Below are 15,949 nucleotides of genomic sequence, written 5' to 3'. Positions count from 1 at the left end.
TTGTTATAAAGTAAGTTTGAGATTAGTTTATAAAACAAAATGAAGGGGGTATCCCTGGGTGGCTCAGCGGTTTAGCACCTGCCTTTGGCCCAGGGCGTGATCCTGAAGTCCCCGGAGGATCGAGTCCCACATCGGGCTCCCTGCGTGGAGCCTGCTTCTCCCTCCGCCTGTGTCTCTGCCTCTCTCTCTCTCTGTATCTCATGAATAAATAAATAAAATCTTAAAAAAAAATAAAACAAAATGAAATAAAACTTGAATATAGCTTCTGATTTTATTTGCAAAGTAGCATCTTAATACCTGTTTGTTTTGGTGTGCTTGCTTAAGGATTTGGTACAAACTGAAATGGAAGAGTTGGGATTTACAAACTTCTGAGATACTGTTATGCTTTGGAAACTCCCCAAATGTGAGTCTGCATTTGATTTTTCAGGCTCACTGAACTAGTAAGTGAACTTATGGGAGTTTTACTAAGAGCAGCTCAGTTTGTAGACATCATATGCTCTAAGTCAGGTGAAAGAAGCTTGATTAGAGGCTTGATTTTCCGTCTTTTCCTCTCTTCTTGGTGAACAGGCCATTGACACACCATTTCAGAGAAGTTGTTCTCTGCGGGCACGTGTGGGGGCCAGGAATCTTTCCCCTCCCTTCCTTCCATCTTGAGAAGCCCTCTCTAATGTGGACTTTATGCTCCTGGTAGTGGTTGCCCTCAGCTGTTCTCACTGGGTTGAAGTTGGCCTCATGGCCATTAGTTGTGGTTTGGCCCATAAGTGAGCAGGAATGAGGGTAAGGAAGGTGTTAAGAGGAGTATGAGGCTCCTCGCTGGCTGTGGGTTCTGAGCCATAGGACTGGGAGCATCCATGCATTGAGGGAGGACCCTCAGAAAGTATGGAGGCTCTGCACACCAGAGCGAGAGGCTCTGGTCTTCCAGGTATGCTTAACCACCCTGCTGGCGCCACAGGGTACTGATGTTGGTTCATCCAGCAGCGTGTACTTTAATGAAGAAGGAAGCCTTTCGGGTGTTTTCTCCTCTCATTGAATATTAAAGGTTTTTTATATATATATATAAAAAAATATATATTTTATATATATATTATATTTATACACACACACACACACACACACACATATTCTTTCTTAATGAGCAGGTTCTTAGTTCAGCTGCTGCTATCTTCCACTTTGCCCCCAAATTGAAATTTTAATTGCCTTTTAGTTTTCTCCTAGGCTGGTGGAGTGAGTCTTCTGAGAACAGCTCTTTTGTGTTTTGTTGTAGGCCCTGATGGACTCTAATCTTCCGAGGTTACAGTTAGAACTCTATAAAGAAATCAAAAAGGTAGGCTTTGGTTTTCTGTCATTGAATAAATGATACTGCTCCCCTGGATTGTGTGAAATCTTGTCTTTTATTTACTAAGTGGGAATGTTAGATGGAAATGCTATTGGTAAAGTAGACTTCACTGCTTTATTTTCCTTCACAAGGTTCCTCTTCATTATTTATAAGATGGGACAGGAATTAATTTTTCTGTCTTTATAATTAAAGCCCCTAGACGTCAACACTTCTGCAGTAGTTACACGTTTGTGTGACCTTGTGTCTAAACATAGAAATAAACGGTCACATTAATGCTCTTTTTATGAAGTCCTTTTGGAGTAGCATCAGTGATTCTTAAATGTAACTCTCAACCCACTCAGAACGGTGCTCCCCGGAGCCTGCGCGCTGCCCTGTGGAGGTTTGCTGAGCTGGCTCACCTGGTTCGGCCTCAGAAATGCAGGTGAGTTGTGCACTCAGGATTATTATTACTATCTGTTGGTGGGGAGCCAGCTCCTGTGGCTGCTTTCCCTCGGCTCCAGTGTCACTGGCTCAGAGGTCTTCCCCAAGCTCTAATGCTATCTGCCTCTGCATCACAGTTGATGTTTCCTGCTTGTCTTTCCTTTGTAGCACTTCTCGCTCTCAGCAATATTCGGGGACGCTATCAGTTTGCTTTTTCATTTTCTGTTGATTTCCCACCACCACCGAGAGACAGGGTTGTGCTCCCCAGGACAGCGGGGGTCTTCCCTGTCTGTCCTTCACTGTAGCTCAGTCCTGAGAACCGTGTCTGCACGTGCTGGTTACTGAAAGGATAGTTGTCACATGGTCAGAGGTTGAGAACCAGTCTCATCGTGGCTTTTAGAAAAATATGCCCTTGTCTCCCACATAAGTTAAAACTATGACTGTTAAACTGTGAATAAAGTCTGACTAGTGGGAACAGTCTAGTCTATCCTTAGTGGATTGAGAATCAGAAGATCCCAGGTTTCATCTGTGCCTTCCTTCTCCTTAACCGGCAAAACTGAGGCCCACAACAGACCTTTGGCTGTGTCCCTGAGGAACCGGTGGAGGGCTGAAACTCTCACTGTTAATAAGAAACAATGATTTATCCCACAGAGCTTGAGCTTAATAAGAATCTTAAGTGGCTGTAGAGATACATCACTAAGGAAATTTCTTTTTATATAACGTTTTTCTTTTACTATCCTTATTTTGAAGATTTTGTTATATTTCTGAAGCAACACATCACAAGTTCTCCACAAAGCAGCCAGAGTGACCTTAAAAAATGTGATTGGGTCATGTCATTCCCATACTTAAACTTTTTACTCATTCCCCAGAGCTGTTCAGATAAAATCCAGATTCCTTACCTAGGGAGATTTAGCCTCCAGTGGCTACCATCATCTCAGACACTCTCGGTTGACTCATTGGCCTGATTTTGCTTCTTCTAAAAGTCATGCAGGTTTCTCTTGCTCCTCATGGCTGGTTTATTTTTTTCTGGCAAAATAGTCATCTCCTTAGGCCAGCCGAGCTTCCCTGCTATAGTCCCAGGAGTAGAACTGCTTTTCTCTGCCACATGAGGGCACCTGTCACATTAGCCCCGTGTTTGTTGAGGGGACTCCTATGGTTTCAGCCTTCTGCCCAGTGACTGGCTTCTCCTGCATCCTGTACTGCCTGTAGTAGTTTCCTCTTTGGAGGGCCGGTCTTATCTCTAAGGCTTTATTTAGTTTGAACACCTAAAAATATTTCCTCGTAATGCTCCTTTTTCAAGAAAACTTTTTTATTTCTTTTTTTTAATTGGTGTTTTCTTATGTTATTTTCTAATTTAAAATATGAATACTATTATAATTTACTACAGACAATTTTTAAAACAGCTTTGTGAGTCCTCTGTGATCATAGAAGAAAAGAAGGATAAGTGTCTTCCAGCATATGAACTTGGTCTGCATTTAGCCCTCTTATTCTTTTTACTGAGATTTGCCTACTTTCTGTTAAAGACTGTTTTGCATATAAAAGCTGGCTCTTCCCTAACAGGTACTAAGTAATTGCTTATATTTCTCACTAAAGTAGACCTGGAAGAATAACTCATGTTCCTTTCACATATGCAGGCCTTACTTGGTAAACCTTTTGCCTTGCCTGACTCGAATAAGCAAGAGACCTGAGGAATCTGTTCAGGAGACCTTGGCTGCAGCTGTACCCAAAATTATGGCTTCTTTTGGCAATTTTGCAAATGACAATGAAATTAAGGTATGATTATTACCTCAAGTCACAGATGTGCATGAGTCTTGTGGGCAGTTAGAGCTTTTGGACAGTCACTTCAGAGTGCTTCTTGAGTTACACTATGCTTCATGATTTAGATGAAAATCTTTTGAATTATTTTTGACACACTAAGAGCTTCTTTCTACTTCTGCTTTCTTATCATGTAGTGAAAAGTTAAGTAGGGAGAAGGTTTATAGATGCAAAGTCAAAAGGCGATTTTTCAGAACAGATTGGTTTTTGATGTATTAGACTGACCTAGCTTGGGAGAGATGACCATCCCAGGATTGCAGGCAGAAGAACTCACTGATGATACCTTGCAGCTGGTGGGGACTACTTGCCTTCCTGTTTGTTTTGTGCCTCAACAAGCAAAAACAAGCAAACTTCACGTTCATGTTTTATTTTTAATGTCCAGAAATTGTGACCCTGCCATATAGTCTGAGGATTATAGGTTCTTAACTTCCTCCTTTTTGTGGGTCAGTTTTTTGTTAGTGTTTCTTTTGGTATTTTCCTCCACGCTTCTAGATACTATGCTATATAGCATGTGTATTATAGCAATATACTTCCGGTATGGGATTTTTTTTTTTTTTTTTTACTATGAGAGATAAATTTAGCCCTAATGTGGCTCCCATCTTCTTACTGTAGTTATATCAGTATTCATTGTGACATTATCATGCCTGAGTAATAGTCAAAACTAGTTATGTCTATGCTAGAATTCTATTTCTTTGTTGAACTTGTTTTTTTGGGAGTTAATAATCGCCTCTTTTTAATTTTGCTTGTTATTCTTTGGCCATTCATGTGTTCTCATACCTTCCAGCAGCTTTGTAAAATATGTCTTAATGCAATTCTCCACATGACAGACAATTTGTTGGGTGTGTTTTCTCCACCAGAGTCCTCTGTCCTAGAATTCTCCAGCTGTTTGCCCCAGTCTAGTCTAGATGCTCTTTAGGTGTGAAGCATAGTCATGTCTTAGGACTTTTCTTTAATGTCATCCTATTTTTGCTGCTCTCGTGTTAGGTGCCTGATTTCTAGATGCCATATCTTTACCTTTCTAGGCATCCTCCCTTTTTGTGATGGAATTTATGCTATGTTTTATTTCTATTTTCCTTTTCTTTTTTCTGTACTTCCTAGATGTCCATCTCAAACCCTTCTGCTGAGTTTTTGTACCTGCTGTTGTGTTTTTGTTTTTGTTTTTGTTTTTTTGCTGTTGTGTTTTTAATTTCTAAGAGCTCCTCCTTGTGTTCAGAATGTTTTCTATCATCCTTTTCTTGGTTCGCGAATATACTCAGCTATCTTTCTGAGGATATCAGTTATAGTTTTCTTGACAACCTTCTTTGTTTGTTTGTTTATTTATTTATTTATTTATTTATTTTTAATTTTTTATTTATTTATGATAGTCACAGAGAGAGAGAGAGAGGCAGAGACACAGACAGAGGGAGAAGCAGGCTCCATGCACCGGGAGCCCGATGTGGGATTCGATCCCCGGTCTCCAGGATCGCGCCCTGGGCCAAAGGCAGGCACCAAACCGCTGCGCCACCCAGGGATCCCCTTGACAACCTTCTTTGACTTCTGCATTGTCCGTTCTTCTGACTTCCTCTGTTCTCCCTGTTCTGGTCTTTCACTTTTATGTTGGTAGTTGTGTATTTAGATTTGAGTGAGACTTTAAAAAGTTTATTGGAAGCAAGTGTGTGGCAGGGTCTGTCCTGTGTGAGCTTCCCGAAGCATGATCCTGCTTTTTCCACTGTGTCTCTGTAAGTGTCAATCTCAGTAAGTCTTTTCTTCTTGAGGCGATCGGTATCCCTATGGGAAAGTTCCTCATTCTCCACTTTGAGAGGTAAGCTTGGCTGTGTTTGTCCTGGGATCCTGGTATACACGAGGCCAGTGGTCTCACTGGTCACTTTTTCTTCATTTATCTGTTCTCTCTCTGTGCGTCATGTCTGACCTCAGCTCTGCCAACATCTTTGGAGATTATCCCCCAGTCTTTGTGGGAAGTGGGAATCGAAGGCTACGTCCTGGGCTGCCGGGTGGGAGGGGAGACCTGGGGTTGAGTGGCCAGCAGTGTGTACAGGGGCAGACAGGCTGCTTTCAGGTGTCCCTGACATCTCCCAAATCTGAGCTGTTTGCAGTTCTGTGGCTTGAGTCCGCCTTTCTTTAGCGGACTTCAGAAGCCTTCCACAACTCCCAGAAAAGCTTGCCTGCATGTGTCTTCCTGTGGGACGCCAGCCAGGCGGGCAGTCAGCACTTGTTTATTACTTTGTAGCTTGCAGAATTTGTGGATACCTCTAGTCTACTCTTGTCCCTGTCTTGTTCTTTTTGTCCTTGTAAGTTGATGCTTCTTAAAATTTGGACTCATGATTTTAGGGGAGTGTCTGGGTGGCAGAGGTTCGTTCATACATCTAGTACAACACGTTCGTTCTGAAGTCTGAATCTCAGGTGTAGGGTCATTTTCAGGATGACCTACTGGAGACTGAGACTCCTCCTGAAGCTTGTTTTACTCACGTGTAGTGCACACACAGGGCAAGACAGAAATTACTGCTGTGCCCCTTGTTGGGCCGCAATAGAGTGAAGTTGAGTGTTACCAGTCCTGGGAACTCCTTATACCCTCTTCCCTCTCCCTGTCACTGTTCCTCCTGCCTCCCTGGAGTTACCACTGACCTGTCTTTTGAAGCCACAGGGGCTGTTCTTAAAATCTACATAGGTAGAGCCCATTCAGTATACATTCTTTTTGTCTGGTTTAGTTGTTGCTGCATATTAAGTTGATGAGAGTCTTCCACATCATCAGTGTGTTAATTCATGCAGTTTCATGCCTGTGTGGCACATCACTGTGCAAATATGCCACGGTTTATCATTTATTGTAGCTGAGCATCGGGCCATTTCTATTTTGTGGTCATTGCGAATGCTGCTGCTGTGCCTGCTCTCGCGTGTGTCATTTGGAGCACAGGTGCAGCCTACTGTGGTGGATCCTAGAACGGGGTGTTACTGGATTGTAGGGACGTACATTTCACCTTCAGTGGATGCTGCCAAAAAGCTGTCGAGTGTCTGCTCCTGCTCATGCCTGTGTCCATGGCATGTGAGAGCCCCAGTGGCTCTGCCTCCTTGTGGACCTCACTGCTACGGGTCCTTTCAAGTTTAGCCATTCTGATGACTGCCCTGGTGTTGTATTTTGATTTTAATTTCTGTTTCCATCCCCTACAATCATCTTGACTCTAAAGTTGAATGATTTTTGCATCTTTTCCTTTTTGTAGTACTCTTAAAAATGTCATATGTATTATTGGAAAGTGGAGCTATCTGCCCTAAAATCTAGCACACTTCTTCCCCATTATGAGAAGAGCTTACACGTGGTCTGGGTACCTCCTGCCAGCTGCCTTCTCCACAGTGTTCTTAGCATTGTGGGATTTGGACCTGAGAAGGCCCCCTTAAACTCTCTAATTTGATTTTATTAGTCCAAACTACTGAAGTTCACTGTGGGCTCACTGTTTATGATACTGCTCAGCTTTCATTGTGATTGTAAGTGTGGACTGATACGGAATGACTCCTACTAGTTCAATGATGTATGTGTTTGTGTTTTCACTCAGAGGGGTTCTTACAGGTATTAGTATCTTTTCTTGGAGTTAAGGAGGTTTGTTTGAGATGAGTTGGTTGTGTTCTCTCTGTGGTGTCTATAGGAGGAACAGAGGGCATAAACCATAGGACATCCTGGGGCCGAGGTCTGGTCCTCTGCCTCTCTGGCTCCAGAGAGCCAGTCTGTAAGTTCACCAAGAATTGAGGAGCCTCTGAGAACCAGTTGATGTTAAGCACATTGTTATAAGTCAAACACCTGTCTGTTAATGTGCTGCTCATTTGCCTGGGGTCATGCCTCTTTCAGTGGTGGGGCCCTAGTGGTGTCCCAGGCCCAGTTCTCTTTGCTCAGTGCATGCTGAACAGTAATTGGGACCAAACCATTGCTCCAAATGGCTTTTAGGGTGATGGAAATGGGCATTCTTACGTAAGCTAGTTCCCAAACATGAAGCTAGATGATCACGACTTTTCTTTCTTTCTTTTCTTTCTTTCTTTTCCTCTTTTTCTTTTCTTTTTTCTTTTCTTTTTTTCTTTTCTTATTTATGAGAGTGTGGGGGTAGGGGGAGCAGAGGGAGAGAGAGAAGCAGACTCCTGCTGAGCACAGAGCCCAATGTGGGGCTTGATCTCCAAACCAGGAGATCACAAATCCCTGAGCCTAAACCAAGAATTGGATGTTCAACTGACTTGAGCCACCTAGGCATCCCACGCCTTTTCATTCTTTGGATATTTTTGTTAAGACTTAAATGGCCATCATTGGAATTCTAGCTTGATCACCTTTGGTTTATCCTGGAGGTTCTGTGACCAAGTCTTTTCTCCTTAGGAAAATACTCATGGGTGCTCTGCTGTTGCGGCTCAGCTCATTTGCATGCTTTCCAGACCAGAGAACATCTGTTAGTGACATTAGCAGCATGTCTACAAGTCGTCTCTCAGGCTGGGACGGGGCTGTAGTTGTCTACTCTTTTCTCCTTGACTTCATTATTTGAGTGGGTTTTTTTTTGTTTTGTTTTAACTGCCTTTATTTTACATGGCTTCATTTACTGACCCTGTACCCAAATGCTATAGGTACACCTTTTCTAAAAACTGAGGTTTTCACTTTTGGGTAGAGGACATAGATACTGAGCAAGTCTCTACTTACAGTAAGGAAGTAAATAGACTACATATTTGCAGACTGCTCTGGAATATCCCAAATTTGGGGTGCCTTTATTTAGCTGGAGGAAAGTCTAGTTGTTTATAATCTATAATCTGTAAGAATTTGGAGTAATTTTATGAAATAACATGATAAGCTTCATAGAAGTTTTGTCTTTTATCTACTTGGATTTTTGCTGCCCTAGGTTCTATTAAAGGCTTTCATAGCGAATCTGAAGTCAAGCTCCCCGACCATTCGACGGACAGCAGCTGGCTCAGCAGTGAGCATCTGCCAGCACTCAAGAAGGACACAGTATTTTTACAGCTGGCTACTAAATGTGCTTTTAGGTAAGGTGTAGCTGTATTAGTGATTTTCTCCCACAGTGTGCTGGAGTCTATAGCATTTACCTGAGACAGGTCTTTTACATTCTCTAAAATCCGGCAATCCCTTAGCTCCCAGCCTAGGCCCTTTGCCGCTGGCTGACTAATGAATGGGAAGTGTGTCAAGGCTGCCATGAGCCCATGTTGGATCTTTGTGATGACAAGGAAAAGGCCCCTTTTCTGTGCCGGAGTGTAGGTGCTGCTGTCCCCAGGGACAGCTAGCAGGGTGACACGTGTCAGGCAGTGTGCAGCCCCACCCACCTTCCTCAGCCTGGCCCTTGTGCAGCAGACTTCACAGCAGTAAGGGCTGACTCTGAGTGCAATGAAACCCTGGGGCCAGAAGTGGAGCCTGGGGTCTTTGCAGGTTCTCTGCTGATGATTTCTCCTGTACTTGGAGTAGTGTATGGAAATCAGCACAAGCAAGTGCTGAGGGGCATATGGGTATTTGATAAGAAAGAACTGCCTGACTTTCAAATGCAGCCCAGCTCACTAATGGGCCTTGCTTGACTAAGGATGCGAAGATTACCCTTAAAAAAAAAAAAAAGATTTTATGTATTCATGAGAGACACAGAGGTAGAGACATAGGCAGAGGGAGAAGCAGGCTCCATGCGGGGAGCTCGATGTACGACTTGATCCCAGGACCCCAGGAACACGACCTGAGCTGAAGGCAGATGTTCAACCACTGAGCCACCCAGGCGTCCCAAAGATTACCCTGTGGATTTTGGCCTAAAGATGGGATACCTGTATGTTTTCCCGCAGTAATATTTGTGCCATCTTTATCCCTCACCACCAAGCTCATAATACAGTTCAATTATGGGTCTCTTCTTTTAAACAAATTAAACGGGATCCCTGGCTAACTCAGCGGTTTAGCGCCTGCCTTCAGCCCAGGGTGTGATCCTGCAGTCCTGGGATCGAATCCCACATCGGGCTCCCTGCATGGAGCCTGCTTCTCCCTCTGCCTGTCTCTGCTTCTCTCTCTCTCTCTCTCTCTCTCTCTCTCTCTGTCTCTCATGAATAAATAAGTAAAACCTTAAAAAAAAATACAGATTAAACCACAAATCCCCAAGTGGACGATGATGTTAAGAGAGATTATTGCTCCCTTACAGGTTTGCTGGTCCCTGTTGAGGGTGAACACTCTACCCTCCTGATTCTTGGAGTGCTGCTCACACTGAGGTATCTGGTGCCTTTACTGCAGCAGCAGGTTAAGGACACGAGCCTGAAAGGCAGCTTTGGAGTGACACGGAAAGAACTGGAAGTCTCTCCCTCAACAGAGCAGCTCATCCAGGTAGGAGCCACATGGTTTATTCTAGTGCCTTATATGTAAATAATGGACATTCGAAGAAATAAAAAAAATTTGGAAGAGAAATGGTAGAGAAACCCTGTATACATTCTAATACAATGTGATCTGCATCAGATTTCAGTATTGATTTCATTTCTTTGCAGCTTGCTCATCCAGGTTATTTTGTTAACCTTGAAACAGTACAGCTGCATTTTAAGCAATTGGATTTTGTGAATTTGGCTTAAAATATTAGGGTTTTTACCATATTTAATATACTGGATGCTACTGTAGCCCTCACCCTTTTTGTAAGTCAGATGGTCACACGGCACATGTAGGAGTCGAGACACAATCTGGGGTCCTGAGAGGGCTTCCTTGACTCTGTTTTCTGCTTTTGGGATATTGTCGACATTGTAGTTTGTAGGTATTTGGGTCAAGTGGACTTGGAGTTGTGTCTGTTGCCTAAATTTTGTAGGTGCAAAATTATAAGTGGCTTAAAATAATTCTTACATAGAAGTCATGAATTTAAAATGATATAATGATTTTTTTTTTTTAAGATTTTATTAATTTATTCATGAGAGACACAGAGAGAGAGAGGCAGAGACACAGGCAGAGGGAGAAGCAGGTTCCATGCAGGGAGCTTGACATGGGACTGGATCCCAGGTCTCCAGGATCACACCCTGGGCTGAAGGTGGTGCTAAACTGCTGAGCCACGTGGGCTGCCCAATGATTTAATGATTTAAACATTGAGTCAGGCAGTATCTGTAAAGTGCGTAGAATCCTTCCTGGTGTGTGGTGAAGCCCTGGGAGTACTGGTGGATTGCAGGTAACTGAGCAGGGGTGGGGCTGACTGTTCTGCTCCACCCAGCTGCCCTTCAGCTGCCCTACACAGCATACAAGCAATGACATTCTCATGAGATATGGCACTTAATTATATTGCCCTCACAAAAAACCATTATTGAATGGAATGATCCAACAACATTCTTAATGTGTTGTTGGATCCTATTGGCTAGTATCTTGTTGAGAATTTTTGCATCCATGTTCATCAGGAATATTGGTCTGTAATTCTCCTTTTTGGTGGGGTCTTTGTCTGGTTTCGGAATTAAGGTGATGCTGGCCTCATAGAACGAATTTGGAAGTACTCCATCTCTATCTTCCCAAACAGCTTTAGTAGAATAGGTATGATTTCTTCTTTAAACGTTTGATAGAATTCCCCTGGGAAGCCATCTGGCCCTGGACTCTTGTGTCTTGGGAGGTTTTTGATGACTGCTTCAATTTCCTCCCTGGTTATTGGCCTGTTCAGGTTTTCTATTTCTTCCTGCTCCAGTTTTGGTAGTTTGTGAAACATTCCTTAACATCAAATAAATACCTGCTCATTCTCTGTCAGGTGTTTCCTCGATTCTTTTGGACTCAGTATACAAATAAGATTGGTTGATTAGAACTGTGAATCTCTTTGATCTGAGAGCCCCTTCCATCCCTGTTTCCCTTAGAGTTCATTTGTTGGCGAAAATGTCCTGTGAAACTCCTGGCAGTCTGATGTATTACTTGCCATCTCATTATGTAAATTAACATGTTTCTTATCTCTGTATTTCCTATAAATTGCTAACAAGCTAGAGTCTTGTCAGATTTAGTATACATTTTATAATGTACTCAATATCTGAGTTCTGTAGTGCTTATATAATCTTTTAAAAAAACATTGTATTTATTTGTTAGAAAGCGTGCAAGTGATAGAGTGGGGGGTGGGAGCAGAAGGATAGGGAGAGGCAAGCTCCCCACCGAGCAGGGAGCCTGACGTGGGGTTCAGTCCCAGGACTCTGGGATCATGACCCAAGCTGAAGGCAGATGCCAAACTAACTGAGCAACCCAAGTGCCACTGAAAAAAAATTTTTTAAATGATTTTCTTTATTTATGAGAGACATAGAGAGAGAAGCAGAGACACAGGCAGAGGGAGAAGCAGGCTCCATGCAAGGAGCCCAATGTGGGACTCGATCCCGGATCTCCAGGATCACACTCTGGGCTGAAGGTGGCACTAAACTGCTGGGCCACCGGGGCTGCCCATCACTGTCATATTTTAAAATAAATACATAAGTATTGGGATTGTATACTCAGAATTTTCTTCTGATGTTTAAAAAAAAAAAAAAGGCTGCTTAGTCCAGAGATTTTGGAGACCATTGGTCTCCCAGGAGAAGCAAGCAAGTAGTCACTAAATTGACGTGGTAAGGTGGTGGGTGCAGGGTGCTGTAAGAGCACAAGGTGGGGAGGCCCCTGCATGACCAGGGTCAGGGAAGTGTACTGTAGAAGCTCAGTTATGAGCTGATGCTGATTGGTGAATGGGACTTGACCAGACACAGGGAGTTGGAAGAAGTTTTATAGACAGAGACTACTTTGTCAAGTCTGAGGGTGCATGCAGCATGTGAGTACATGTGCACAGATAGGCACTAGTATAGGTCCTGTGAAGGTCTCAGGGCTTCTTGTAGATTAGCAGGGGTGATGGTTAAAGATCTAGAGAGGGTCACAGCAGCCTTTATCTGTAGTGAGCCAACTATTGAGCTGTCCCAGTACAGCAGGAAAGCAGCCACAGATGATACACAGATGTGGCTGTGTTCCAGGAAAACAGAAACAGGTGTTGGACCAGATTTGGCCTATGGACAGTGGTTTGCAGACCTGGAGCTCCTGTGGTTATAGGAGCCACCCTGAGAAAAATGAGGCATAAATGGTAAAAGAAGCTGCCTAGAGACTTTATTTTATACCCTTCTATACTGTTTGTTTGTTTTAACATGTATTACCTTTATGATATTAAAGGTAGGCCTACCTAACTTAGCAAATAAACATACAGGGTGCCAGTTAGAATTGCAGAGAAATCATGAATAATTTGGGGGTGCAAGTAAGCCTGAAATTGCACAGGACATAGTTATGCACAAAATTATTTGTCTATCTGAAATTCAAATCTAACTAGATGCTTAATTAGTATTTTATTGGGCAACACTAATGAAATGGAAAAAGAGGTGCCCAGCTGGCTCAGTTTGAAGAGCCTGTGACTCTTGATTTTGGAGTTGTGAGTTTGAACCCTACACTGAGTGTAGAGATTACTAAAAAAATAAGATGCACCTGGGTGGCTCAGTTGGTGAAGTGTCTGCCTTTGGCTTGGGCCATGATCCTGGGGTCCTGGGTTCAAGCTCTGCTTCAGGCTCCCTACTCAGCAAAGAGTCTGCTTCCTCCTCTGCCCGCTCTTGTCCTGTGTGCTCTCCCTCTCCCTTAAATAAGTAAATAAAGTATTTTTTAAAAAATAATTAAATTAAAAATGCGTTCAGCATGTTCATATAATATAGTATTAAAAGCACTAGTAAAATTTGACGTAATACCTTTAATATGTTGGGAAACTTTCTGTGGTGCTCAGGGAAGTGTTTCTTGCATGTTGTGGAGGAGACCAGCTATACTTACCACATTCGTGATCTTTATTTTCTGTTTTCTCGTCACCAGTTAGGCAGACAGAGGTCTGCATTAGCATGCTGCCTCACATGAAGTGATCTTATTTATAAGGAATTAATCTCACAGTGGACAAAGTCACAGGAGTTTAGAAAAAAACATGGAAGCTATGCCCACATAGGGAGACATGATGGAGAAATTTCTAGGGCAGAAATTGAGGCACAAATTGGGATAACGTAAGACTTAGAAACAAAAACAGGAAAGCCTAGGACACATTTTAAAAACCATGGGGATAACACTTGTACCTCTCTTTGCAGGTTTATGAACTGACCTTGCATTATACTCAGCACCAAGACCACAACGCTGTGACTGGAGCGCTGGAGCTCCTGCAGCAGCTATTCCGCACGCCCCCGCCCGAGCTCCTGCAGGCTCTGAGCACACCCGGTGGCGGGCTGCTCAATGCCACGCAGCAGCAGCCTGGGTGCCGGAGCCGCAGCAGCAGCATCGTGGAGCTCCTAGGTATGTTCCCTGCTGGGTGAACTCAGGGCCAGCACGGTGCCATGCAGGGCGAAGTTCACCTCCTCAGAAACGTAGTCTGTAGACGGGAGGACGCAAGTGTGCAAGGTTAGGTGGCAGAATGAAGCCTGCCTCAGAAGCTGGCTTCTCTACTCTTGCTTGGCTGCCTCCACGGGGCATCTCATCCACGGTGAAACAAAAACTTTAGTACTTGCACTTGGCTAGAGATGGGGCCTTCAAGTCCTTGTGGGGATTTTAGAGTACCTTCCTGCCCTTGAGGTCCTTTTTTTGCTGTCCTCATTGCCTCTAGGATACCCCTCTACCCCGCTGTTGCTCTTTATGCTTTTGAGGGCTGGGCCCTCATCCTTCCACGGGGCCCTGCCCTACAGAGTGACCGCTGGTGTTCCTCCGGCCCCTTGAGAGCTGGAGTAGATGGGATCCCTGAAGCACGGCCTCTAGAACTGGATCTGGCACAGAACAGGTTTTTGTGGCCTTGGCGGACTCCAGACTTCACCTGGGCCCAGTGGCGTGTGGTTGATTTAGCACAGCGCACCCACTGCATGGCCTTTACTCACAGTGTTGACAACCTAGAGGGTTTGACTGAAGACATAATTGCTGCCTTGTCTGAACATAAATGTTTCTCTGAACCACAGACAGAAAGTGAGAATACGCCTGTCCACGGTTCTGTGTACTCCAGAATCCTTTTCTCCTTGGAACACATACTGTACAAATACTTGGTTGGAAATACTAATGACTAATAATTGTTTGTAGTGAAAATTTATATTTGATTAGTAGTTGACCAAGCAATCTGAGATTTCTAATGTTTTTAATTTGAATTTTTCAATGTAGTTTATTTGTACTTCTTTGACATTTTAGGTCCTATCTCTAGAATGTGCATTTGAATGTTGGTGTAATTTTCGCATGTCAGGAATCAGGTGTTGCAGGTGTTTACGTACCGCCTGTGGAAATATGTTCACACATTCTGTATTTTATTTTATTTTATTATTTATTTATTTATTTATTTTACATTCTGTGTTTTAAAGTTGAATCATGCTTTTTGAAGATTTTCAAATGCCTTCTGGATTTTAGCAGCTTATTACCTTACTTTCATCTGTCATTTTCTGTGATTTACAGCTGGAGGGGGTTCTTCATGCAGCCCTGTCCTTTCAAGAAAACAAAAAGGTGATTATTTCAGAAATCAGACTCTCATATTGAGTCTCATAGCCTTTTCTGTATTTCTGTAATGCTGTCAACTGTTCCCATACCTCTTCTCAACAGAACGATTGTATATATAAACATTGCTGGAAAATGGGCCTGAATGGTTCTGTAGGGTAGCTCTTGAAAATTGTATATAAAAATCACTTTGCCATAAATTTCTAATGCTTTAGGTCAGGGGTCAGCAAACTTTTTCTGTAAAGGGCCTGTTTAGCCTTGTTTAGCTCCAAGGCTTTCCTGCCTTTCCTCCAAACTTTCCTGCCTCTTAACTATTTGGCTTTCTTGTGGTACAAGGCAGCCATGGGTGATGCTCAGCTAATGGCTGTTCCTTCCTTCCTGTGAAACTTGGTTTACTGAAATAGGCCTGCTGTAGTTCGCCTGCTCCTACTTTAGAGACTGTTATATTTTATAAAGGTAATTTACCTTTTCTCTGAATTTTGTGTATCATTGGTCAAGAATGATGTTTAGTTAATTATTTGGTTAATTTGGGCTGATGATAATTTTTCAGCCATATTTAGCTTTGTACATGCCAGAATATTCTGATACAGTCCATTAATTTTTATTAAAGTGTTTCTGGTCTGTAATCTGATAGTTTTGGTACACATGAACACTTTACAGCACCAATTATTTTTTTTCCAGTCTGGGATACATAGGGAAGAATTGCTGCCATTTTCTGTTTGAAATTTTAAAAGACAAATCTTTTTAAGAATTTATTGAGGTATCATTGATACACAACATACAAGTCGTTTTTTGTGTCATGACTGTGAACCTAATGCCTAGTATTATTTACAGTATTGAATGGGACCTTAACAGGAATAATATTTTAGCCTTGACTAGGGTTGAGTTAACATTTCCTAGAACCTAGAATCCATCGTATTTTGGTCCTCATAATGCACTACACTTAAGTGTGAAAT

General features: G+C 42.8%; 1 protein-coding gene across 2 annotated transcripts in view; it reads left to right on the top strand.

The window, feature by feature from the left end:
* Positions 1 to 15,949, top strand: part of HTT (huntingtin) — a 143,724-nt gene that overhangs the window by 26,386 nt on the left and 101,389 nt on the right. Inside the window, exons 4-10 of one of the 2 annotated variants that reach the window (XM_041751538.1) lie at positions 1,265 to 1,324; positions 1,678 to 1,757; positions 3,391 to 3,529; positions 8,428 to 8,569; positions 9,709 to 9,887; positions 13,622 to 13,823; positions 14,955 to 15,002. In XM_041751538.1, the coding sequence (XP_041607472.1) occupies positions 1,265 to 1,324; positions 1,678 to 1,757; positions 3,391 to 3,529; positions 8,428 to 8,569; positions 9,709 to 9,887; positions 13,622 to 13,823; positions 14,955 to 15,002 (850 nt within the window). The remainder of the gene's footprint in view (positions 1 to 1,264; positions 1,325 to 1,677; positions 1,758 to 3,390; positions 3,530 to 8,427; positions 8,570 to 9,708; positions 9,888 to 13,621; positions 13,824 to 14,954; positions 15,003 to 15,949) is intronic. The other variant, XM_041751539.1, reaches the window with a different exon arrangement.

This window comes from Vulpes lagopus, chromosome 4 (assembly GCF_018345385.1).
Source record: "Vulpes lagopus strain Blue_001 chromosome 4, ASM1834538v1, whole genome shotgun sequence".
In the NCBI taxonomy this organism is placed as follows: Eukaryota; Metazoa; Chordata; class Mammalia; order Carnivora; family Canidae; genus Vulpes; species Vulpes lagopus.
The sequence above is the reverse complement of the archived record's forward strand: the minus strand, read 5'-3'. Positions and strand labels throughout refer to the sequence as shown.